The 27,538-nt window shown below is 46.7% G+C and overlaps 1 protein-coding gene across 3 annotated transcripts in view; it reads left to right on the top strand.

The window, feature by feature from the left end:
* Positions 1-27,538, top strand: part of nfatc3a (nuclear factor of activated T cells 3a) — an 81,125-nt gene that overhangs the window by 42,867 nt on the left and 10,720 nt on the right. For 2 of the 3 annotated variants that reach the window (XM_021607746.2, XM_021607748.2), the window contains exons 4-9: positions 9,021-9,220; positions 9,965-10,161; positions 13,153-13,293; positions 21,639-21,694; positions 21,896-22,022; positions 23,964-25,139. In XM_021607746.2, the coding sequence (XP_021463421.2) occupies positions 9,021-9,220; positions 9,965-10,161; positions 13,153-13,293; positions 21,639-21,694; positions 21,896-22,022; positions 23,964-25,139 (1,897 nt within the window). The remainder of the gene's footprint in view (positions 1-9,020; positions 9,221-9,964; positions 10,162-13,152; positions 13,294-21,638; positions 21,695-21,895; positions 22,023-23,963; positions 25,140-27,538) is intronic. The other variant, XM_021607747.2, reaches the window with a different exon arrangement.

Below are 27,538 nucleotides of genomic sequence, written 5' to 3'. Positions count from 1 at the left end.
ACACCAGTCCCCCTCTGCTCCACTGTGTGTAGTCTCTATTCCTCTGTGTTGTCACTTTTCTACACCAGTCCTCCTCTGCTCCACTGTGTGTAATCTCTATTCCTCTGTGTTGTCACTTTTCTACACCAGTCCCCCTCTGCTCCACTGTGTGTAGTCTCTATTCCTCTGTGTTGTCACTTTTCTACACCAGTCCTCCTCTGCTCCACTGTGTGTAATCTCTATTCCTCTGTGTTGTCACTTTTCCACACCAGTCCCCCTCTGCTCCACTGTGTGTAGTCTCTATTCCTCTGTGTTGTCACTTTTCTACACCAGTCCCCCTCTGCTCCACTGTGTGTAGTCTCTATTCCTCTGTGTTGTCACTTTTCTACACCAGTCCCCCTCTGCTCCACTGTGTGTAGTCTTTATTCCTCTGTGTTGTCACTTTTCTACACCAGTCCTCCTCTGCTCCACTGTGTGTAGTCTTTATTCCTCTGTGTTGTCACTTTTCTACACCAGTCCCCCTCTGCTCCACTGTGTGTAATCTTTATTCCTCTGTGTTGTCACTTTTCTACACCAGTCCTCCTCTGCTCTGCTGTGTGTAATCTTTATTCCTCTGTGTTGTCACTTTTCTACACCAGTCCTCCTCTGCTCCACTGTGTGTAGTCTTTATTCCTCTGTGTTGTCACTTTTCTACACCAGTCCTCCTCTGCTCTGCTGTGTGTAGTCTTTATTCCTCTGTGTTGTCACTTTTCTACACCAGTCCCCCTCTGCTCCACTGTGTGTAATCTTTATTCCTCTGTGTTGTCACTTTTCTACACCAGTCCCCCTCTGCTCCACTGTGTGTAATCTTTATTCCTCTGTGTTGTCACTTTTCTACACCAGTCCTCCTCTGCTCCACTGTGTGTAGTCTTTATTCCTCTGTGTTGTCACTTTTCTACACCAGTCCCCCTCTGCTCCACTGTGTGTAGTCTTTATTCCTCTGTGTTGTCACTTTTCTACACCAGTCCCCCTCTGCTCCACTGTGTGTAGTCTTTATTCCTCTGTGTTGTCACTTTTCTACACCAGTCCCCCTCTGCTCCACTGTGTGTAATCTTTATTCCTCTGTGTTGTCACTTTTCTACACCAGTCCTCCTCTGCTCTGCTGTGTGTAATCTTCATTCCTCTGTGTTGTCACTTTTCCACACCAGTCCCCCTCTGCTCCACTGTGTGTAATCTTTATTCCTCTGTGTTGTCACTTTTCTACACCAGTCCTCCTCTGCTCCGCTGTGTGTAGGCTCTATTCCTCTGTGTTGTCACTTTTCTACACCAGTCCTCCTCTGCTCTGCTGTGTGTAATCTTTATTCCTCTGTGTTGTCACTTTTCTACACCAGTCCCCCTCTGCTCCACTGTGTGTAGGCTCTATTCCTCTGTGTTGTCACTTTTCTACACCAGTCCCCCTCTGCTCCACTGTGTGTAATCTTTATTCCTCTGTGTTGTCACTTTTCTACACCAGTCCTCCTCTGCTCTGCTGTGTGTAATCTTTATTCCTCTGTGTTGTCACTTTTCCACACCAGTCCCCCTCTGCTCCACTGTGTGTAATCTTTATTCCTCTGTGTTGTCACTTTTCTACACCAGTCCTCCTCTGCTCTGCTGTGTGTAATCTTTATTCCTCTGTGTTGTCACTTTTCTACACCAGTCCCCCTCTGCTCCACTGTGTGTAGTCTTTATTCCTCTGTGTCGTTGTGGCATGGCTTTGTTGACTCTTTCAATAGGCATGTATGGGTAATAAAGAGGGAGATGAGCAACTCTCTGCTCTGCAGTTTGCACTGATTGAACCGACCGGAGCGGTTGTCCTGCCCCAGGCTCTATTGTATGTAAACATGATGTAGGCTGTGAGGCTCCACTCTCATTTGATGTAATCAGGGTTAGTGTGCAGTGAGACGGCAGGGAGAGGGTACTTGGTGGTGGGAGAGAGGGGGAGATGTTTATTGTTCATTTTATATTGTTCATTTCACTTTTATATATTATCTACCTCACTTGCTTTGGCAATGTAACATATGTTTCCCATGCCAATAAAGCGCTTTGAATTGAATTGAGAGAGAGGGGGAGAGAGAGGAAGGAAGGAGAAAAAGGGAGAGAGGTGGGGTGGTAACGAGAAGGGGGAAATAGCCTTCAGCTTCAAGCAGAGGGAAGAGGTGAGACATGGGGGGAGGAAGAGAGGGATAGAAAAGGGGAAAGAGTCACTGAGCTTTGAGCAGACCTGCAGAACCATATACTGGCTGAGCATACAGTATACGTTGCTCTGCTCTGTGTGTGTGTGTGTGTATTGACCTTGTTTAAACAAACGGCCAAGCGGCCCCCTGGCTCTCTGGGCCCTGGTGTGCTGGGTACACAGCAGGCCTGTATGTGAACAGGGATGTGTGTGTGGGCTCTAAGCCGTGTCAGAGCAGAGACACCACTGAATGTCATGGGCCAGAAGCCGCCCATGACCTTGACCACCGCTGTTCCCGCTCCAACATCTCTCTCTTTCTCTCTCTCTCACACACACACACACACACACACACACACACACACACACACACACACACACACACCCTCTAAGAGCTGTAGTTTACACCAGTGTGGGAATGCACTCATATACACACACACTCATATACACATGCACAGAGCCTTGCCATGGCAACACCAGAGAAACACAGGGAAACAACTTGGCAGAGGCATGCGCCTAAAGAACGTGTTGTGTTACAGTAGAGAGGGAGGGAGAGGGTCGGAGCTGAAGGGGGTGAGGAGCGAGGGCGGGAGGGAGGGTCGGAGCTGAAGGGGGTGAGGAGCTAGGGCGGGAGGGAGGGTCAGAGCTGAAGGGGGTGAGGAGCGAGGGGAAAGGGGAGGGAGGGAGAGGGTCGGAGCTGAAGGGGGTGAGGAGCGAGGGGAGGAGGGAGGGTCGGAGCTGAAGGGGGTGAGGAGCGAGGGGAAAGGGGAGGGAGGGAGAGGGTCGGAGCTGAAGGAGGTGTGGAGGAGAGGTGAGGGGGAGGGAGAGGGAGAGGGTCGGAGCTGAAGGGGGTGTGGAGGAGAGGTGAGAACCTGAATGGGGTGTGGAGGAGAGGTGAGGAGGGAGGTAGAGGTGAGGAGCTGAAGGGGGTGTGGAAGAGAGGTGAGCAGCGAGGGGAGGGAGGTAGAGGTGAGGAGATGAAGGGGGTGTGGAGGAGAGGTGAGGGAGGTAGAGGTGAGGAGCTGAAGGGGGTGTGGAGGAGAGGTGAGGAGCGAGGGGAGGGAGGTAGAGGTGAGGACCTGAAGGGGGTGTGGAGGAGAGGTGAGGAGCTGAAGGGGGTGTGGAGGAGAGGTGAGGAGTGAGGGGAGGGAGGTAGAGGGTTGGAGCTGAATGGGGTGTGGAGGAGAGGTGAGGAGCGAGGAGAGGGAGGTAGAGGTGAGGACCTGAAGGGGGTGTGGAGGAGAGGTGAGGAGCGAGGGGAGGGAGGTAGAGGTGAGGAGCTGAAGGGGGTGTGGAGGAGAGGTGAGGAGCAAGGGGAGGGAGGTAGAGGTGAGGAGCTGAAGGGGGTGTGGAGGAGAGGTGAGCAGCGAGGGGAGGGAGGTAGAGGTGAGGACCTGAAGGGGGTGTGGAGGAGAGGTGAGGAGCGAGGGGAGGGAGGTAGAGGTGAGGACCTGAAGGGGGTGTGGAGGAGAGGTGAGGAGCGAGGGGAGGGAGGTAGAGGTGAGGACCTGAAGGGGGTGTGGAGGAGAGGTGAGGAGCGAGGGGAGGGAGGTAGAGGTAAGGAGCTGAAGGGGGTGTGGAGGAGAGGTGAGCAGCGAGGGAAAGGGGTGGGAGGGAGGATTTAGGCATGGTGAAACATGCAGCTCTCACTGTGAAGTTTGGCGGCCTACGCTTCTGTTGGTGATACGGCGCATAGCCCAGCCCAGCCCAACCCAACCCAGCCCCAGCACTAGCCCCAGCCCCAGCCCTAGCCCCAGCCCTAGCCCCAGCCCAACCCAACCCATCCCTCAACACTTGTGTTTTGCCTTTTCAAAGGCTGTTTTAAATTTCTCCTTGTTGCATGTCACCCTCTTCTCCCCGGGCCCTGCCGGCCAGGCTGTTTTCTCTTCTAATACTGGATCAGTGGAACAGATGCCACAGAACCAAAATAAGCCTCTCTTTATTTAGACCTGAATCTGTAATGGTATCCAGCAGTTTTATATTTAGGTAACCTAGCAGGCAGCCTATGTATGTGTTCCAAATGGCATTCTAGTCCCTACATAGCGACCTGCTTTCAACAAGAGTCCTGGTCGAAAGTAGGGAATAGGGTGGCTTTTGGGACGCAGACCTATATCCAGCAGCAGCAGTGCGGTGTGTGACATGTGACTGGTATTAATGTCAGCAGGTTTAATTTGACTACTGACTGACGTGATCCATCAGATCTTATTGACCAGCTGGTCCCAGAGGATTTGAGGAGGTTAAGAAAGTGCAGAGACCACCCTCCTGTGGTATTTCACACCAACCATGGATTTGGTGGGGGATGTGAGGTGAGGAATGTGAAACAAGCAGGCAGAGGGTGCGCGTGTGTGTGTGTGTGTGTGTATGTGTCTGCATGTGTCTACTCTGCTTGTCTCTACATGTGTCTGCGTGTGTCTACTCTGCCTGTGTCTATGTGTGTGTGTGTGTCTGCATGTGTCTACTTTGCCTGTGTTTACGTGTGTGTGTGTCTGTATTTTTTGCTTACTTGCCCTCGCATGTGTTATGTTTACATAACACTATACGTATTACAGTATTTGGAAAGGTGTAGCCTTGCTATGATGTTGGGACTGAAAAACGGAAATTGCAAAGAAAATAGTTATTTTGGAAGTAGTTTTAAATGTCAGAGGTTGTTAAATTAGCCATCTCTGTCTTCTGTTTCTGTTCTGTTTAACCGTGTGGTGTTGACTCACTGGGAGTGCTGAAGCAAGGCTTTTTCTACTCTACAGTCAGGCCCTAATCAGTTTTACCTGACGTATTATTTCATTTGGAGCAGCCCACATCTGCTGAGTGTGTTTCATAACATGATGGCTCGCTACCAGACCTGGGCCTCGTGTTATAGACTAGAGACTGCGAGAGGCCTTGGTGTAGTGGGTCTTTACAGAAACATCTACTCCAGACCTGGGCCTCGTGTTATAGACTAGAGACTGAGAAAGGCCTTGGTGTAGTAGGTCTTTACAGAAACCTCTACTCCAGACCTGGGCCTCGTGTTACAGACTCTAGAGACTGAGAGAGGCCTTGGTGTAGTAGGTCTTTACAGAAACCTCTACTCCAGACCTGGGCCTCGTGTTACAGACTCTAGAGACTGAGAGAGGCCTTGGTGTAGTAGGTCTTTACAGAAACTTCTACTCCAGACCTGGGCCTCGTGTTACAGACTCTAGAGACTGAGAGAGGCCTTGGTGTAGTAGGTCTTTACAGAAACTTCTACTCCAGACCTGGGCCTCGTGTTACAGACTCTAGAGACTGAGAGAGGCCTTGGTGTAGTAGGTCTTTACAGAAACTTCTACTCCAGACCTGGGCCTCGTGTTACAGACTCTAGAGACTGAGAGAGGCCTTGGTGTAGTAGGTCTTTACAGAAACTTCTACTCCAGACCTGGGCCTCGTGTTACAGACTCTAGAGACTGAGAGAGGCCTTGGTGTAGTAGGTCTTTACAGAAACTTCTACTCCAGGATGAACTGCAGGTGTTCAAAGTATTTTATGTGAACAGAGTATTTTGTTTAGAGACGTGAGAAGTACCTCAGTACGAAACATGGTTTCACAAAGCAATAACAATACTTGATTTCTGACCACGTTTTGTGCTCTAGTGCTCGTGACGTTCCTTCCTCTCTCTCTCTTTCACCCCCCCCGCGCTCTCACAGTTTCATACCCACACAGAAACATAAAGTCGCTATACGTCCCCATAATAGGGGGATATTATACAGGAAGTAATGTTGACCGTATAAACAACTTTCAGCACATCTAAATATATTCAATTGCCAAAATGAAGACAAGCTTTTTTGACATTTGGAGTTGCAGTCAGAGTCTGCACATCCATTGTCTCAGAGATTCGTTGCACTCTATTTCTTATGAGACTTTACCTTTCTGCTCGACTCACCTGGTACCCTACAAAGACTAACCTTGTAGGGACAATATTAATAGCACTATAACAGCTGTGTTCCTGTATTCAGGTAGGGTTAAATCAATGCCAGTTCTCCTATTTGCAGATCTAAGAGACCATTATAGTGCAACTCTCTTCCTCTGTTTAAAAGCTCTGATGGACTAATCCATTACTAGGCTGAACTGTTCACCAACCCTGTCCGCTCAGCTGGGTGCCAATGTGTTGTGGATGCAACAGGCCCTATCCCTGACTCTGGCCTTGTTTCGACGGGCAAAATGCACCGCCTCTGAGGCTGATCGCCCCAAGTGTGTGTGTGTGTGTGTGTGTGTGTGTGTGTGTCACAGTGTGAGACAAGGATGTGACCTCGCACGCTTCGCCCCGGCCGTCCAAAAGCTTCTTAGCATAGTCAGGGAGGAGTCAGATTGTCTCCTAGGTATCAGCCTGTAGCCCGTAGGTCCAACAGGAGCAGGCTTAGAGGGCACACACACTTCCAAGACATCCAGCTAGGAATGATTTCAGGGGACTTTCCCTGTCACTAAGTTCTATCCTAAGCCTGTGTGTGCCCCTCTGCCAGGTGCTCTTTACTCCATTGTTCTAATGCATGCAATATCAAAATGCTTTGGTTTTTGTTCATTAAAGCAGTGGCTGCATTTGATTAGTAAGCACCCAGTACTTCAGCATGAACAACGCATTGCGGAACTGGAAATTCTAACTGAGACAAATTGTCCAGTACAAATGGAAGTAGGCCTACTGCTCAGCTGTAATGTGTCTGCCGTGTGTTGAAAGGTTAAGAATCAAGAATGAAGTCCAAATGGAACAGAACAGGTCTCATCACCCATACTCTAAAGGTCTCCATGTGTTGCTGGTGCTTTCCTAGATGTGCCTGCCTGTATAAATAGGCGGAGCTGCAAAGCAGAGAGGAGAGTGACCTAACCTGGTTGAGTTGAGCCTGGCAGGGCTGCAGTGGGCAGCTGCTGGGCCTGCTTTTAAATTTTTTTGCCAGCTACCCTGAAGATGAATTAACCAGCCAGACCAGACCAGCCGGGCCTTGTAACCTGTAACTAGGCCTATGAGGAGCCAGGTCATCAAAAACCCTGCCCCCTTTCTCTCTCACTCACACACAAACACAAACACACAGAGGTTAGAGGTCAGGGAGAGGGGTTGGGTTAGGGTTCACTGAGTAAAGAAGGCCCTGACCAGCATCGTCTTGAAGACTGTGTGTCCCGGCTACCTCACCTCACTACCCCTATTCAGAACACTGAGGCTTTATGCTCCTAGAACCCTGCTCCTGTCTTCAGCGTTATTGTAGTAGAGGTGTAGAGGTCTTTACCACCCTGTATGATACCCAGGGGATTCGTCTTCTCTCAAAGACCACTAAACATAACACATCGTTTCCACTGACTCTGTCTGACCCCAACAGGCCCCCATACCTCTATTTTGACCCCGCTGGGTCCCATCTATGGGTTTTAGTCAGAGAGAAAATAGTCTGAAAATTCAATAATGGAGTGGCTCATAGGATCTCTCCCCCCTAAGTGAGCACACACCACCACAGTCAAGCTTTCAGTCGGAGCTGGAAAGGAAAAGGATGTCCAATAATTGGTTTCAGAGAAAGTAAATATTTTGAAACCTAGCGGCATGTGATTTTTGGTGGTTGGTGTTTTTCTCAGGTCCACTTGTTTCCACCCAGACCATAATTTCACTGTTTTGGCTGCTGTTGGTCTGTGGACTGCATAATGACAACTCCCACCCTCAAACCCCCCTCCTTTCTTTTCTCTTTTTTTCTCCTTCCACACCTAACCTTTTTCTCTCTTTCCCCAAACGGGAACGCCGGTGTGTGACGCAGGGTGGGGAGCAGGGGTAACCCTCCAGCTGCAGTGGAGCCAGGGGTTGGATGTGGCTTGGCTGGGTCGGGGAGGTGGGTACGGGGGGGTGGTGGGTGGAGGGGGTGCCATCCTGCCGTCACGGCCCCTGCCAAGCACAACATTACTAACAGTAGTGGGATTGTGTTGTCGGTGTTTTCTCTGTCCCTCTGAGGAGTGGATGGAGGGGAGGGCCTCTCACCTGCATGGCAGGCTGATGGCCATTTTGGCTCCTGAAAGAGCCAAGAAGGAGAGAGCAGCTGCACAGGCTGCCCAGGACTCAGGCCAAGCTGGCACTGGCACCACAGCTGGATCAGGGTCATGGGCGTTGGTTGGCAATTTCACTGACAGGTTTAGTCTAGAACCCAAAACCGCAGCTTCACCAATAAAAGGTTCTTTAAAAGGTGCACGATAGACCACACAGAATGAGTTGAAGATCATATCCGTGGTGACTTGTTTTTCCAAGTTTGCACTCCATTCAGTAAAGTTGTAGCCATTTGTTTCCAGTACTGTGGTGCACCAAAGAATGTCTTTCAAGATAAAAATTCAAATGGAGTGAAAACATCTATTTCTCCTTTCTCTCTCGTGTTTTGAAAATGTGTCTCCTCGTTTTTTGTCTTGGTCTTTTTGGGTAGCTCCGACTTGTTGGGGGTTTGTCTCGGAAAATACTGGGCTAAGGTCTGAGTTGGTGGTTCCTCTGTAGAAGGGATAGAAGGGATTGTGTGTGTGCCTGTGTGTGTGCGCGAGTGCCTGTGTGTGTGCCTGTGTGTGTGTGTGTGCCTGTGTGTGCCTGTGTGTGCGTGTGTGTGTGTGTGTGTGTGTGTGTGTGTGTGTGTGTGTGTTGACCTGGTTGGAGGCCAAGTAGAGGGATCCAGATGAATATCCAGAGATCCTGCCAGAAATTCCTGACTGACTGGGGTTTTCACTTGAACGTTTGAAGCTGACATTTAGGCTAGACTGCCTCCAGAAAAGAGAGAAGTGGCATTGGGAAGTAAAGGAAATGTGCAGATTGTCCATGAAGTGCGATGCTCGTATGGACTCTATCTACACACTCATGTTTTTTTTCTCCCCCCTTCCCTCCATGTCCCTGCCTTGTCTCAGCTGATGGGCTACAACGAGAAGCCTGTCAACCTACAGATGTTCATCGGCACGGCAGACGACCGCTACCTCAGACCTCACGCCTTCTACCAGGTGCATCGGATCACTGGGAAAACGGTGGCCACTGCCAGCCAGGAGATCATCATCTCCAGCACCAAAGTTCTCGAGATTCCTCTGCTTCCCGAAAACAATATGTCTGCCAGGTGGGTGTCATGGTTGCTCAAGGATTACATTACTCAGTTGAATTATGAGTGCTACCTCCTAGCACAGAGGAAGACCTTGAAAGTGTAAAAATAACAGTTTATGATCAAACAGGATCGTAATATCCAGACAGACAGACAGACACACACACACACACACGCACGCATACATACATACATACATACATACGGTAGGGATTTTATTTGTTTTAATTCAAACTAACAGGAGGGTTAAGTTCAGCAGGAAAATATGAGAATTTCCCACCAAGCAGAATATGCTTTCAATACACTTTATTTCCTTATAGGGGTCTACATTGACCACAGTATATATTTAGGCTTTTATTTCAAAGGATCTGGTTTTCCAATATGTTTTGTCTTAGATCTGGTGTTTCCCTCATAGCTGTAGCATTAATAAATCATATTTATAGCATTTACACATTGTAATTTGACTCAGATGGATATTTTTTCACAATATGATGGCAAAGGTTTATTATGGAATTTATTCGGGGCGGCAGGGTAGCCTAGTGGTTAGAGCGTTGGACTAGTAACCGAAAGGTTGCAAGTTCAAACCCCCTGAGCTGTCGTTCTGCCCTTGAACAGGCAGTTAACCCACTGTTCCTAGGCCGTCATTGAAAATAAGAATTTGTTCTTAACTGACTTGCCTAGTTAAATAAAGGTAAACATTTTTTTATTTTTTTATTCAGCCTTTTTTGCTTAATTGATACCCAATCGGGGGGTGTTGCTTAGCTCCCCTCCCTATCTCTCTTGCAGTATTGACTGTGCTGGCATCCTGAAGCTGCGGAACTCAGACATTGAGCTGCGGAAGGGGGAGACTGATATCGGGCGGAAGAACACGCGTGTGCGAGTGGTGTTTCGTGTTCACATTCCCCAGCCCAATGGGAAGGTTCTCTCTCTACAGGCTGCATCCATCCCCGTGGAGTGTTGTGAGTATCCAGATCCTGTTCAGATGCACACACACACACACACACACACACACACACACACACACACACACATACATACATACATACGCACATACATACATACATACACACACACACACACACACACATACAGTGCCTTGCGAAAGTATTCGGCCCCCTTGAACTTTGCTACCTTTTGCCACATTTCAGGCTTCAAACATAAAGATATAAAACTGTATTTTTTTGTGAAGAATCAACAACAAGTGGGACACAATCATGAAGTGGAACGACATTTATTGGATATTTCAAACTTTTTTAACAAATCAAAAACTGAAAAATTGGGCGTGCAAAATTATTCAGCCCCCTTAAGTTAATACTTTGTAGCGCCACCTTTTGCTGCGATTACAGCTGTAAGTCGCTTGGGGTATGTCTCTATCAGTTTTGCACATCGAGAGACTGACATTTTTTCCCATTCCTCCTTGCAAAACAGCTCGAGCTCAGTGAGGTTGGATGGAGAGCATTTGTGAACAGCAGTTTTCAGTTCTTTCCACAGATTCTCGATTGGATTCAGGTCTGGACTTTGACTTGGCCATTCTAACACCTGGATATGTTTATTTTTGAACCATTCCATTGTAGATTTTGCTTTATGTTTTGGATCATTGTCTTGTTGGAAGACAAATCTCCGTCCCAGTCTCAGGTCTTTTGCAGACTCCATCAGGTTTTCCACTTCATGATTGTGTCCCACTTGTTGTTGATTCTTCACAAAAAAATAAAGTTTTATATTTTTAGGTTTGAAGCCTGAAATGTGGCAAAAGGTCGCAAAGTTCAAGGGGGCCGAATACTTTCGCAAGGCACTGTACATACATACATACACACACACACATACATACATACATACATACATACATACATACATACATACATTCACATACGCACATACATACATACATACACACATACACACACACACACACACACACACACACACACACACACACACACACACACACACACACACACACACACACACACACACACACACACATACATACATACATACATACATACATACATACATACATACATACATACATACATACATACATACATACATTTATCTGCAAATAATGGTGGAAGATAAGTATTTGGTCACCTACAAACAAGCAAGATTTCTGGCTCTCACAGACCTGTAACTTCTTCTTTAAGAGGCTCCTCTGTCCTCCACTCGTTACCTGTATTAATGGCACCTGTTTGAACTTGTTATCAGTATAAAAGACACCTGTCCACAACCTCAAACAGTCACACTCCAAACTCCACTATGGCCAAGACCAAAGAGCTGTCAAAGGACACCAAATACTTATTTTCCACCATCATTTGCAAATAAATTAATAAAAAATCCTACAATGTGATTTTCTGGATTTTTTTTTCTCATTTTGTCTGTCATAGTTGAAGTGTACCTATGATGAACAAGCCTCTCTCATCTTTTTAAGTGGGAGAACTTGCACAATTGGTGGCTGACTAAATACTTTTTTGCCCCATTGTACATGCAGTTGAAGTCGGAAGTTTATGATGTCATGGCTTTAGAAGCTCCTGATAGGCTAATTGACATCATTTTAGTCAATTGGAAGTGGACCTGTGGATGTATTTCAAGGCCTACCTTCAAACTCAGTGCCTCTTTGCTTGACATCATGGGAAAATCAAAAGAAATCAGCCAAGACCTCTGAATTTTTTTTTGGACCTCCACAAGTCTGGTTCATCCTTGGGAGCAATTTCCAAACGCCTGAAGGTACCACGTTCATCTGTACAAACAATAGTACACAAGTATAAACACTGTGGGACCACGCAGCCAGCCGTCATACCGCTAGAGACCCTAGAGATGAACATACTTTGTTGCGAAAAGTGCAAATCAATCCGAGAACAACCGCAAAGGACGTGAAAATGCTGGAAGAAATAGGTACAAAAGTATCTATATCCACAGTAAAACGAGTCCTATATCAACATAACCTAAAAGACTGCTCAGCAAGGAAGAAGCCACTGCGGTTTGCAACTGCACATGGGGACAAAGATTGTACTTTTTGGAGAAATGTCCTCTGGTCTGATGAAACAAAAATAGAACTGTTTGGCCATAATGACCATTGTTATGTTTGGAGGAAAACGGGGGAGACTTGCAAGCCGAAGAACACCATCCCAACCGTGAAGCACAGGGGTGGCAGCGTCATGTTGTGGGGGTGCTTTGCTGCAGGAGGGACTGGTGCACTTCACAAAATAGATGGCATCATGAGGAAGAACAATTATGTGGATATATTGAAGCAAAATCTCAAGACATCAGTCAGGAAGTTAAAGCTTGGTCGCAAATGCGTCTTCCAAATGGACAATGACCCCAAGCATACTTCCAAAGTTGTGGCAAAATGGCTTAAGGACAACGAAGTCAAGGTATTGGAGAGGCCATCACAGAGCCCTGACCTCAACACTATAGAAAATTTGTGGGCAGAACTGAAAAAGCGTGTGCGAGCAAGGATCCTACAAACCTGACTCAGTTACACCAGCTCTGTCAGGAGGAATGGGCCAAAATTCACCCAACTTATTGTGGGAAGCTTGTGGAAGGCTACCCGAAACGTTTGACCCAAGTTAAACAATTTAAAGGCAATGCTGCCAAATACTAATTGAGTGTATGTTAACTTCTGAGCCACTGGAAATGTGATGAAAGAAATAGAAGCTGAAATAAATAATTATCTCTACTATTATTCTGACATTTCACATTCTTAAAATAAAGTGGTGATCCTAACTGACCTAAGACAGGGAATTTTTACTAGGATTAAATGCCAGGAGTTGTGGAAAAACTGAGTTTAATTGTATTTGGCTAAGGTGTATGTAAACTTCCAACTTCAACTGTACATACTGCCCTTTTCTCTCGCTTTACCCCCCTCATCTCTCTTTTTCTCTCTCTTTCTATCTCTCTCATATGTACATTGCTGCCTATGTAAACCCCTCTCTTCTCCTCTATCCTCCCAGCCCAGCGTTCGGCCCAGGAGCTTCCCCAGGTAGAGAAGGCCAGTCTGACCGGCTGTCTGGTCAGCGGGGGAGAGGAGATGGTCATCACAGGATCCAACTTCTTCCCCGAATCAAAGGTCATATTCCTGGAGAAGGGCCCTGGTAAGAGACTTGTACACACAGCGTCTCACACACAGGGGGGAGATCCTTAGGGACATCCTTGCTGAGGAATGTGATTGTTTTTCTTTATTATTTGTATTATATTGTACTTTACTTTATTTTGTAAATTGTGTATACAGTATGCAGGGGTCCCTTGTGAACGAGACGTTGGTCTCGATGGTGTTTCCCTGTTAAAATAAAAGTTAAATAAAATATTGTTGACCCACAAGCTGACTCATAATTCACATGGTCGAACAGTCCAACGGATCAGGAGAGATTATTTTTAGATTGTCCTCTTGCCTACAATGGTTTTATATCAGATATATACTGTTTGGTTCATCCAAATGAAACAGTAGCAAATACTCTGTAGTTTGGATCCAGTGAGTTGACCCAAGATCTGGGTTACTTTAGGTACTGTAGCTCCAGCTTAGCGTAACCATTGTTGTGTAGAAAACAGCGGGAGTGTAAGGACCCTTCTCAACATCCTCTAGATAGAACGTCACCATCACCAATCACCTCTTGCAACACAGAGTTCAAACAGGTTCCAATAGCTGATTTACTGACTGCGGAGGAAGAGTCAGACCCAACTAGATAGAAACACCTGGAAAAAGAACAGTCCCATGCCTCCTACAGCCCTGGGGTGCGTTCCACACCATGCTGCTATCCCGCCCACTAGCACTGCTCTACTATTTAAGGCACATGTATTTTTCTGTCATCCATGGAATGTTACTACTGAGTTATGAGTTATAATACACACAAGCTCAAAAGCAAGAGCCACTAAAATGGATCTCAGTCTCTTTTTCTGATCTTATCTGTCCGTTCCAAGAGATCGATGGGTAGCATATCTGACTACTGCTACTGACTGACACACAGGTTATCACACACTCACACAGTACAATCTACTGCTTACACCTGACTCCTCAGTCTCTCTCTAGTCCTTATCCGTGTTAATATTTAGCCATGCCCTGACCTGTTTAGTGTATTAACTTAATAAGAGAGAGTCTCTGAGTGTGGTCGGTCCTTCTGCTCATACTGTACCTCTTCATTGGGTTGAACTTAACGTACTACAGCCCACTATTTAGACTCTCCCTCCTTTAACTCTTTCAATAATAAAACACAAGTATGGGCGGGCTCCAGGATGGAAACTGTGAAAGGGTGACAGCGTTCTGTGAACCAGTCCCTGCCTGCCCACCATAGCTTTGTGAAAGAGGCCAAACTGAATCAAGTTCAAACACGGAGGAGAGTCAAGGGGGCTGTTACTTATTGACTAAGATACATTATTTTGAGAAATTGAGTGGAAACCTTTACCCTAGGAGTGGAGTGGAGGAAACTTGGGCCCTGCAGACATGATGTGTCTCATCATGGGGGAAAGAGAGAGATAATGATGATCTGGTTTGTGTAAATTGTCCCTCATCAAGGCTAATCCAGACGCTTATTGCAGAACATGCCTGATTGGAGGGAGCGGATGGAGGGATGGAATAAAGAGAGGAGAGGAAGAGAGTAGTAATGACAGAGTTTTCCACCTTCTCCTTCCATAAACAGTGGAATCACGTTGAGCGTGAAAGACAAGTTTATTGTGGTTAGTTAGGTAATGTATAGTCAGTGTTTCCCCTAGAATGTTTTTCAGCAATGTTGGGGGGGTCTTCCTGCAGGGGGTAGGGTGAGGACTTCATCTGGGGTGTGGTGGATGGGGTCCTGGGGGAGTAGGATGGGGACAACATGCAGGGGGGGGTAGGGTGGGGACTTCATGCGGGGGGGTAGGGTGGGGACTTCATGCGGAGTGTGGTGGATGGGGTCTTCCTGGGGGAGTAGGATGGGGACAACATGCAAGGGGGGTAGGGGGGGGACTTCATGCGGGGGGGTAGGGTGGGGACTTCATGCGGGGTGTAGGGTGAGGACTTCATGCGGGTGTGGTGTATGGGGTCTTCCTGGGGGGGTAGGGTGAGGACTTCATGTGGGGGGTAGGGTGAGGACTTCAGGGTGGAGTCTTCCTGCGCGGGGACTTCATGCGTGGAGTCTTCCTAGGGGGGTAGGATGGGGACTTCGTGCGGGGTGTGGTGGATGGGGTCTTCCTGGGGGGGTTGGATGGGGGGGTTGGATGGGGACTTCATGCGGGGGGTAGGGTGGAGTCATCCTGCAGGATGGGGACTTCATGCGTGGAGTCTTCCTAGGGGGGTAGGATGGGGACTTTGTGCGGGGTGTGGTGGATGGGGTCTTCCTGGGGGGGTTGGATGGGGGGGAGGGTGGGGACTTCATGCGGGGTGTAGGGTGAGGACTTCATGCGGGGTGTGGTGTATGGGGTCTTCCTGGGGGGGTAGGGTGAGGACTTCATGTGGGGGGTAGGGTGAGGACTTCAGGGTGGAGTCTTCCTGCGCGGGGACTTCATGCGTGGAGTCTTCCTAGGGGGGTAGGATGGGGACTTCGTGCGGGGTGTGGTGGATGGGGTCTTACTGGGGGGGTTGGATGGGGGGGTTGGATGGGGACTTCCTGGGGCATACAAATAAATGCAGTGGCGGTGCGCTGCTCCTAAATACGATTTATGGAATCTCTACTGGACTCTCTTCTTGAGTTGTTAATTCCCATTTTTAAGATGACAAAAGTCACTTTGAAAATAAATGTTTGCTAAATGACCATATTATGTTTTTATTACTAGCAGTAATGGAGGACTTTTAGTGAGTTGGTTGTGTGTGTTCATCCAGTTTACCAGTTCTTTGTGGGCTTCAGTTAGTTATGTCAATGGACTGGACTGCACTGCAGATAGGGGAGGAGTGAGAGAGGTAGTAGAGGAAGGGGAGCCATAATGATGCAGGCAGGCGAACTCTGATCCATCTGGCTACAGCAGGTCTGTCAGTGTGAGGTCTGGTCTTTGGCTCGTTCGCTCATCACCTCCTAATGCTAGGAAAAGCAGAAAGGTCCTTTCCCTCTGTCCAGATGAAACAGGATCACATGCATTGGCTTCATGCTGACTTCTATCACTGTATTACCTGCTCTGGGGGAGGGAGGGAGCAGTTTGGCTCAGAGGAAGGGGAATATGAAAAATGCAACAAAAATATATTATTTGACCAGAGTGAACCTCATCAAACAGAGGAAAAGGACCCCTAGATGGAATGACTGACTATACTGACTGACTATACTGACTGTACTGCACTGACTATATTGGCTTACTGACTGACTGTACTGTACTGACTATACTGACTGACTATTTTTGCCTACTGACTCCACTGGCTTACTGACTGACTGTACTGTACTGACTATACTGGCTTACTGACTGACTGTACTGACTTTACTGACTGACTATTTTGGCCTACTGGCTTACTGACTGACTGTACTATTTTGGCCTACTGAATTCTACTGGCTTACTGACTCTACTGGCTTACTGACTGACTGTACTGTACTGACTATATTGGCTTACTGACTGACTGTACTGTACTGACTATACTGACTGACTATTTTTGCCTACCGACTCTACTGGCTTACTGACTGACTGTACTGTACTGACTCTACTGGCTTACTGACTGACTGTACTGTACTGACTACACTGGCTTACTGACTCTACTGGCTTACTGACTGTACTGTACTGTACTGTACTGTACTAACTATACTGGCTTACTGACTATACTGGCTTACTGACTGACTGTACTGACTATACTGACTGACTATTTTGGCTTATTGGCTTACTGACTGACTGTACTGTTCTGGCTTACTGACTGACTGTACTGTACTGACTATACTGGCTCTACTGACTTACTGACTGACTGTACTGTACTGACTACACTGGCTTACTGACTCTACTGGCTTACTGACTGACTGTACTAACTATACTGGCTTACTGACTGACTGACTGTACTTTACTGTACTGTGCTGACTATACTGGCTTACTGGCTCTACTGGCTTACTGACTATACTGGCGTACTGACTGACTGTACTGACTACACTGGCTTACTGACTCTACTGGCTTACTGACTGACTGACTGCACTGTACTGAACTGTACTGTACTGTACTAACTATACTGGCTTACTGACTGACTGACTGTACTGTACTGACTATACTGGCTTACTGGCTTACTGACTGACTGTACTGACTATACTGGCGTACTGGCTTACTGACTGACTGTACTGACTACAGTGCCTTGCGAAAGTATTCGGCCCTCTTGAACTTTGCAACCTTTTGCCACATTTCAGGCTTCAAACATAAAGATATAAAACTGTATTTTTTTGTGAAGAATCAACAACAAGTGGGACACAATCATGAAGTGGAACGACATTTATTGGATATTTCAAACTTTTTTAACAAATCAAAAACTGAAAAATTGGGCGTGCAAAATTATTCAGCCCCTTTACTTTCAGTGCAGCAAACTCTCTCCAGAAGTTCAGTGAGGATCTCTGAATGATCCAATGTTGACCTAAATGACTAATGATGATAAATACAATCCACCTGTGTGTAATCAAGTCTCCGTATAAATGCACCTGCACTGTGATAGTCTCAGAGGTCCGTTAAAAGCGCAGAGAGCATCATGAAGAACAAGGAACACACCAGGCAGGTCCGAGATACTGTTGTGAAGAAGTTTAAAGCCGGATTTGGATACAAAAAGATTTCCCAAGCTTTAAACATCCCAAGGAGCACTGTACAAGCGATAATATTGAAATGGAAGGAGTATCAGACCACTGCAAATCTACCAAGACCTGGCCGTCCCTCTAAACTTTCAGCTCATACAAGGAGAAGACTGATCAGAGATGCAGCCAAGAGGCCCATGATCACTCTGGATGAACTGCAGAGATCTACAGCTGAGGTGGGAGACTCTGTCCATAGGACAACAATCAGTCGTATATTGCACAAATCTGGCCTTTATGGAAGAGTGGCAAGAAGAAAGCCATTTCTTAAAGATATCCATAAAAAGTGTTGTTTATAGTTTGCCACAAGCCACCTGGGAGACACACCAAACATGTGGAAGAAGGTGCTCTGGTCAGATGAAACCAAAATTGAACTTTTTGGCAACAATGCAAAACGTTATGTTTGGCGTAAAAGCAACACAGCTGAACACACCATCCCCACTGTCAAACATGGTGGTGGCAGCATCATGGTTTGGGCCTGCTTTTCTTCAGCAGGGACAGGGAAGATGGTTACAATTGATGGGAAGATGGATGGAGCCAAATACAGGACTATTCTGGAAGAAAACCTGATGGAGTCTGCAAAAGACCTGAGACTGGGACGGAGATTTGTCTTCCAACAAGACAATGATCCAAAACATAAAGCAAAATCTACAATGGAATGGTTCAAAAATAAACATATCCAGGTGTTAGAATGGCCAAGTCAAAGTCCAGACCTGAATCCAATCGAGAATCTGTGGAAAGAACTGAAAACTGCTGTTCACAAATGCTCTCCATCCAACCTCACTGAGCTCGAGCTGTTTTGCAAGGAGGAATGGGAAAAAATTTCAGTCTCTCGATGTGCAAAACTGATAGAGACATACCCCAAGCGACTTACAGCTGTAATCGCAGCAAAAGGTGGCGCTACAAAGTATTAACTTAAGGGGCTGAATAATTTTGCACGCCCAATTTTTCAGTTTTTGATTTGTTAAAAAAGTTTGAAATATCCAATAAATGTCGTTCCACGTCATGATTGTGTCCCACTTGTTGTTGATTCTTCACAAAAAAATACAGTTTTATATCTTTATGTTTGAAGCCTGAAATGTGGCAAAAGGTCGCAAAGTTCAAGGGGGCCGAATACTTTCGCAAGGCACTGTATACTGACAGACTATTTTGGCCTTCTGACTCTACTGGCTTACTGACTGACTGTACTGTACTGACTATACTGGCTTACTGACTCTACTGGCTTACTGACTGACTGTACTGTACTGACTATACTGGCTTACTGACTGACTGTACTGACTACACTGACTTACTGACTCTACTGGCTTACTGACTGACTGCACTGTACTGTACTGTACTAACTATACTGGCTTACTGACTGACTGTACTGACTATACTGACAGACTATTTTGGCCTACTGACTCTACTGGCTTACTGACTGACTGTACTGTACTGACTATACTGGCTTACTGACTGACTGTACTCTACTGACTGTACTGTACTGACTATATTGGATTACTGACTCTACTGTACTGACTGACTACTGACTGACTCTACTGACTGACTATACTGTACGACTACTGTAGGGCCTTGATGAGGGCAGAAGGCGAGTGGAGAATGATGTGAAAAAAACTGTGGTTGAATTGAAATTGCATTTAACACACCAGGCATCAGTGTTTTTCCTTTCTTCCATACAAAAGGTCTACAAGCTACAGTTATTCTAGCTGTCTGAATAGCCCTCATTGTTTTGGTAGATATCATAACACATGGATGTGTTTTTAACTCTCTGAGAAAGGGGTGTATATAGAACATGTTTTTTCTCTGAGAGGGAGGGGTGGATGGATATGTTTTCTCTCCGTCATCAGGTAGGTTCCTGTTGGAGCTTGTTTAGTGGTGGGCGGAGGATGGTGGCAGAACATGTGGGGCCCTCTCCCTCCTCTCTCCTGCCTATTGAATGTCAACATGTGCTGCAGAAATACACTCAGTATTCTGAAGTCAGACAGAGCTAAGGCACTCAAGGTCATTATTCAGGCATTACTAGAAAGCTGACTCAGATACATAGAGGATTAGCTAGAGCCCCCCTTTCACAAAAAGAGAAGGAACCTTCCAGTAGAGATACAATAGCCTAAAGTGGCTTATGTCATAAACCTGTTCTGTTTCATTCTGTGGGACGGTGGAATCTCCACTGAGCTCTATAGAAGAGTCTAATGCACCACAGGATTACTGGGGCAAAGACTGTCATCTGCCTCTGTTAGGATGAGATCAAGGGTCTTCCTAACTAAAGTAGTATGTTATCTCTCTGAACAGTTATCAGTTAAGAGGAGATCAGAGAAGGGCCATCTACTATAGATGGCTATTAGAAGGGGAAGCGTTTGGAAAGAAAAGCAGAATACTGTAGATGTACAGGACTTAGCCTATAACTACAGTACAGCTATAAGATCCCATTGTAACGATGGGGAGTCTTTCAGCAGGCATTAGGGCAGATTGTTTTGGGGAAGCCCTTTGGTTAAGTGGAGAAGTAACACAGGTACAGTCAGATGTAATCCGATCCATATGTTATGAACAGCATGAAACAGACCCATTTTCAATTGCAAGTTAGTGTGGCATCATGCCATTTAAAAAAAGTTGTAGCTACTTACGTGACTGCAGTAGTTGTGCAGTAGTAGCTGAATACATATCTGATTTAGTAGTTGTGATGATCGTAACTTCTCCTTAACCGCAGCAGCCCGTTTTAATTCTCTCAACTGTTTTTCTGAATGGCTGGATGCCTAAGATGTCTGGCCAGATCATTAGATCTGTAGGAGGAAAACTGGAAAATAAGGGGATGTTTCCTTTCCTAAGCCAGCCAGAACTCTGGCAGTGCAACGTAGCCTAGCGCGTGGTGGACCGACTGGCGGAGGGAGGCAGGGATTTTAAATAAATAGAGTTATTCCACTCGTCTCTCCATAATGTTAACCAGGCAAGACAAACAGCAGGATATTTAGACTTTGATTACTTTTTAATAGCTGTAAAAAAATACTCTCCACAGAGTTTTTGTGTCCATGAAGATGACATCATTGAGATGTTTCTGGTCCCCCAGCCAGAACCAATTGAAATCCCTCTGCTTTCCGAAGTTTTTCTGTGGTTCATATTGAGCCATGTCTGCTGGGGCAGGGAGTCTTACACTGACATGATGATCATTAGGAAAATAGAAAGTAACCCAGAAGATATATTACACAAGACTTAAAGATGGGTCTGAAATATAGTGCAATGATCATAGATTGTCTTCATAATTAGGTTCTTTGGCCGGAGTGTATTGCATGTCAGGTGCATTGAGCTACTTGACTTATTCAACTCAGCATTACTGTATGATCTTTAGATTTAATGGTCTTGGTTTTCTATTTGAAAACTATTTGACAGATACTATAATTCACTTCCTCCCAGATTCACATTGACATAGGAATTAGTCCAAGAGCTGGCAATTCAATTAGGGGAGGATTTGATGGAGTCCTTCGTGTCAAATGTGTCTGTTGACTCCATCTGTTTGTGGAGGAGGAGGAGGTGGGTTGACTCTATGCTGAATCCCTATGGGTGCCATTCTGCCATTTATTCATTAATTCACACATAATTTGAAAAGCAGACAACGGGCCGAATGCATTGTCTCTCGCCAGGCCCAGCCTGGAGTGGGAATGCTGTGATCTTGCCGTCTGTCAAAATGGAGTCCTACAATGTGTTTTACTCATCTGTCATGTCTTCTCTCTCTCTTTTTGTCTTTTTAGATGGACGACCCCAGTGGGAAGTGGAGGCGAAAATCATCCGTGAGAAAAGTCAAGGAGTAAGTAGAACACAAGCTTTCTACACCTCTCTGTAGCTTAGCTGTTACAAACATGATGTATATTATTCTGTATCATTAGGCTATATTTTTACAGCTGTTATATTGATGTAGCATTATTCATTCATTATTACTAAAGTATCCTAACTAATGTGAATGTCTGTGAAAAGTGGAAACATTGACTGTGTTGGATCCTTCTCCCAGTCGAGCGTCGTAGTGGAGGTCCCTCCCTACCACAGTAAGACCGTGACCTCGGCTGTTCAGGTGCAGTTCTACGTGTGTAACGGCAAACGGAAAAGGAGCCAATCACAACGCTTCACTTACCTGTCAGGTAGGAGGATCTACATTCTACACCAATCATAGTGCTTGAATTGCAAGTCTTTAGAATCACTGGCGGTTGTGTTCCACTGCAGATGATTAGATCTGGCAACACGTGGTGTTTAGCTAACATCTCATCAACCACATTTATATGCTGTAGCAGTTGTGTGGTATGTGTGGCAGTTGGAGTGTTGTAAAGACATACTGGAACAGGATCATGTGGAGTCACGTTGAAACCTGCTTGTCACTCCTCTGTTGACCTCTCAGGGGGATTGACAGAAAGCAGATACAGCCATGGAAAGCAGCAGCACACGCATACAAACATACACACACTGCCGAGGATCCTGCTTTTGGGCTTAGCTAACTAACCCGGTTTTGGAGAGCTGTGAACTTTCCCTCCCAGTTTGCATAGCTGTGGTTAAAGAAGGGGCACCTCCACTAACAGTTACATGTGCACCCGCCAACTGTTATGTAAAGCACCATGAAACCCTATTGCTGTCTATTTCTGATGTGTATTTGCATTTAAGTTTTAGTATGCAAATCTCTGATCTCCAGGAACATTTGATTGCACACAGGAATTTCAAACGGTGTTGTTTGTCTAAAATGAAATCTCTCCAAGGCTGAAAATGTGTTTTTTTTTTTTTACGTGGATTCTACAGTTTCCTACTGTTTCTCATTAAGTCAAATCCCTGCATAGTTACTTGATATTGTTATTGTTTTCCAACAATAACGTCGAATCAACGTTAGTCAAAACGAAAACTGTGTTGGTGGAATATAATGACAAGTGAGCAATTTCTGATATCTACCACAGCATTGTGTGTGAGTGCGTTTAGATGTGTATGTGCCCCTCCACCCACTCTCTGTTTGCAGCACTTCGCCCACTCTTCAAGTGCTTCCTGTTTTCCACGCTACCCTACCAGGACAGCCAATTAGAGCACAGCACAGGAAACCTGCTCTGTCAGTGTAGACGCCACTATTGTTACCACGGACACCGCACGCTTAATTGTGGCATCACCGGCCCACCAATCACACTGTGCTACCTAGTGTGCGTGGGTAGTAGGGCCCTGGCTGGCCCGGTTTAGGGATGAACTGTGAGAAAAGAGCATCAGTTAACTTCTGAGATCCCTTAAGGAGGATGTCATGATTAGAATGTGTAGGGTTCTCAGGTGGTCAAGACAAGAAAAACTTTGTCATTAGGGTTGGCCAAGTATGGATAGGTGCTTAGGAAGACCCCTTCTGTCTCTACAATATCGCAGTGCCTTTCCCCTTCAAAACCAAAACATGTATAAAAGCACCATTTAACCCAATCTATCACAGTATCTCTGTCCCTTCCCCCTCAGACACAAGTCTTCCTGGCTGTATTCTCTCAGTAACATGCCTGTCAGAGGGAGGGCCCTGGGAGGTAGTAGGGGTACTAGGGGCTGTGAACTGGTTTGTCCTCCTCCTGGTTTCAGCATGGCTGGAAGGCATTTTGCTTCTCCCGATACTGCAGTCAACATGATGGCACCCAAACCCAACAACATATGCTCCCTCTCTCTGATTCAGAGCTGAGTCAAAATAAAACCCTGCCCGGTCACAAGCACCAGATTGGGAAATAGGTTACTGATTGGTACACAGCAGAGTTGTGCTATGCGCCGTTGTAAAGGTGCTCCGTTTAAGTAAAGATTTCTAATCTAGTTAACACATACATTCTGAACTTGGGTGAACCACAATGCTTTGACTTGGTGGATGTTGATCGGGAAGTTAATTCTGAGATTTGGCTATTTGTGATGTTCCAGAATTTGGTAAAACAAATGAGTACTGCCTTGTGTTTTTCATTTTCTGTTGTCATAATCATCACATACGTCACCAAAATATTTATGGCTGCAATGAAAGATTTGAATATATTAATGCTGGTATCATGTGAATGGCAATGTGTTGGTTTCCTGTACTGAGTCTCACTCACTGTCTCCAGTCCTGGTGAAGCAAGAGCACAACAGAGAAGAGATGGAAGGGCCCCCTGCTGTGCCCCCCATGCCTGGTATGTCCATGCCCCTGGCCCATGCTGCCAGCCTGGTCCGCAGTACCCACACCCAGCTGCCTTCCCCTGAGCAGGGCCACCCACCGGACGGCCTTCTGTCCAGCTCTCCCCGGGGCCTGGCTGCGGGCCCCGGCTCCAGCCTCCATACTCTGCAGCCTGCCTGCCCCCTCATGGGCTCCCCCACCTTCCAGCACCTGCCTCACCTCCAGGGCCGAGGCCTCCACACGCCTGCTGACTGCCACATGACGTTCCATCCGGGCCCAGCCCCTCCCAACAGGCCTTCCTACCAACACCATCCTATGCAACAGAGTCACACCCACCCCGGCCTCCTAAGCAACCTACATCCCAACCTGCCCTACAATGGCCAGCCCAGCCTTTCCATGAACATGAACACTGGGGCTCCGCAGAGCTATGAGAGGATGCCTTACCACCAGCAGCAGTCTGACCCCGGGGCCTCCCACCCCCACCCCATGGGGCTGGGTATGGTGTACCACTCCTCCCCATCCACCTCCTCCCAGCAGGCCTCGAGCCCCCACAGCCCAATCTCCACAGCCCCCCACAGCCAGCCCATGACCCACTCCTCTCACTCTGCCCCTCACCTGCTCTCCATGGGCTACCACTGCCCCCCCAACCCCAGCCAGGTGCCCTCACCCAACCACCCCATGGGCCAACCCTCACCCACCCTCACCAACCATCCGATGCAGCCCTCCCCCCAGCTGCAGAGAGCTATGGGGGGCTACCACCCCACCAGCCAGAGGTCTGCCTCCTGTCCCACTACCTCCAGTGCCCCTCCAGCCCACATGGTTCCCTCGCCCCATTCCGGGCCACCCTCCCCCCAGCTCCACTCCCTGCCCTACCAGTCGTCCACCTCCCCCTCCCCCACCGGCAGCCCTCTGGGCCCCCCAGCACACAGTCCCCAGGCCAGCAGTCCTGTCATGTCCAGCCTGTCCCCAGGCTCGTGCAGCAGCAACCCCGTGCAGCAGCACCCCCTTGTCTCCCAGCAGAGCCCCTTCCCTACGGAGGGGGAGAGTGTGAACATCAAGCAGGAGCCGGAGGAGAGAGAGCCCACCTTCAGAACCATCGGCCTGCAGGACATCACACTGGACGACGGTAAGACACAGCTCTGTCTGTCAGCCTCTCCATCTCTCTGTGTCTGTACTCACCACACTCTCTCTGTGTCTGTACTCACCACACTCTCTCTGTGTCTGTACTCACTGCACTATCTCTGTGTCTGTACTCACCACACTCTCTCTGTGTCTGTACTCACCACACTCTCTCTGTGTCTGTACTCACTACACTCTCTCTGTGTCTGTACTCACCACACTCTCTCTGTGTCTGTACTCACCACACTCTCTGTGTCTGTACTCACTACACTCTCTCTGTGTCTGTACTCACTACACTCTGTGGGGCTGTACTCACTACACTCTCTGTGTCTGTACTCACTACACTCTCTCTGTGTCTGTACTCACTACACTCTCTATGTGTCTGTACTCACTACACTCTCTCTGTGTCTGTACTCACTACACTCTCTCTGTGTCTGTACTCACTACACTCTCTGTGTCTGTACTCACTACACTCTCTGTGTCTGTACTCACTACACTCTCTCTGTGTCTGTACTCACTACACTCTCTATGTGTCTGTACTCACTACACTCTCTCTGTGTCTGTACTCACTACACTCTCTCTGTGTCTGTACTCACTACACTCTCTCTGTGTCTGTACTCACTACACTCTCTCTGTGTCTGTACTCACTACACTCTCTGTGTCTGTACTCACTACACTCTCTGTGTCTGTACTCACTACACTCTCTCTGTGTCTGTACTCACTACACTCTCTATGTGTCTGTACTCTCACTACACTCTCTCTGTGTCTGTACTCACTACACTCTCTCTGTGTCTGTACTCACCACACTCTCTCTGTGTCTCATTCTCTCTTGATTAGAGAGAATTTAAAAGCCCTTACATTTTCATTATTTTATTATCCTTTTAGAATTAAAAAAAGTTGCATTACATTACATTGTTGCATAGCATCCAGCTAACACGTGTTTTACAAAAATGCTTCTGTTTTATAACACTGTGTAAAAAGATACCTTCCACCAGTTACTGAATTCTCCTGTGTGAAATGATGTCTCGTTGTAGTGATTTGTATTTCATAAATACAGCACTTAAATCGTCAGTTGGGTTTTGTACACAGTAGGGTTGTTATTGAGTGGTCCTGACAGGAGGATTGGACATCATAGCAGCACAATAGACTAATGACTCTCGCACTATTGACCACGTCACAAATAGCTCATCCCCATCTGACACACACACACACACACACACACACACACACACACACACACACACACACACACACACACACACACACACACACACACCAGTAAGGAGATTCATTCTTTGAGTTCAGCTCGTTTGTAATGACTGGATGTTACAGAAGTGGGAATACTAGGAAAATGTTTTATACCACAGAGACCACAGCCGCTGTAATTACTGTGTATGGAAGGCCCTTTTCATTCTGAAGAGGACTAATGTACCTCTATTTACGGTGGTATAACAAACTGACTGGAGAATGATGAGACTAACTCATTAACAGTGCCTCTTCACTTCAAGAACACTACAAATCCTAACTCGGCACAAGCCGTTTGAGAAATCACCATTCCCCATTTAGTTTCTAATCTGCCATGCACAGCCACTTCTGCTTCTCTGCACACTGGTCCCGCTCAGTCACGTATTCAAATAAACAGCAGTCAAATGGCCCATAGTTAATAAACAGCCTGGAGTGGCTGTGACAGAAAGTGTGTGTGCATCAGGAAGTGCTGTATTGTGTGCTAGCAAGGGCCAGGCTAATTACACGGTCCATTATCAATAAGTCATGTATGAAAGGCCATCAGACACAAGTTCACCAGCTGCATAATACACTACATGTGTATGCCTACACACACTCATACACTCAGACTTAGTCGCACAGTTGTGTGTACGCACGCATAATCATAATCAGTATATCCTTAATTACTCACTCTCTATTTCTCTCTCTCTCACACATTCACACACACATTGTGTAAGTAAAAGTCTGGCTGCCTCAGTCAATTTCCCTCAGACGGTGTAGCTACAGGTAACTGCCAAAATAAAGGAAACACCACGAGACAGAACAGCTTCAATGCACCTTGGCATAGATTCTACAAGTGTCTGGAAATCTATTGGAGGGATGCAACACCATTTTTCCATGAGACATTTGTTGATGGTGGGGGAAAAACGTTCCAGAATCTCTCATAAGTGTTCAATTGGGTTGAGATCTGATGACTGACACGGCCATGGCATATTGTGAAACATCAGCAAGTTGAGCAGGCCAAATGGGCCTGCCCAGCATTTTTATATATGACCCTGAGCATGATAATGGGATGTTAATTCCACACCAGGGTGGAAGCACTTGCTTTCAATATGCTTTGTATCCCTCATTTACTCAAGTGTTTCCTTTATTTTGGCAGTTACCTGTATATACCAAGAAGAA

The sequence above is a fragment of the Oncorhynchus mykiss genome, chromosome 6 (genome assembly GCF_013265735.2).
Source record: "Oncorhynchus mykiss isolate Arlee chromosome 6, USDA_OmykA_1.1, whole genome shotgun sequence".
Taxonomy (NCBI): Eukaryota; Metazoa; Chordata; class Actinopteri; order Salmoniformes; family Salmonidae; genus Oncorhynchus; species Oncorhynchus mykiss.
The sequence above is the reverse complement of the archived record's forward strand: the minus strand, read 5'-3'. Positions and strand labels throughout refer to the sequence as shown.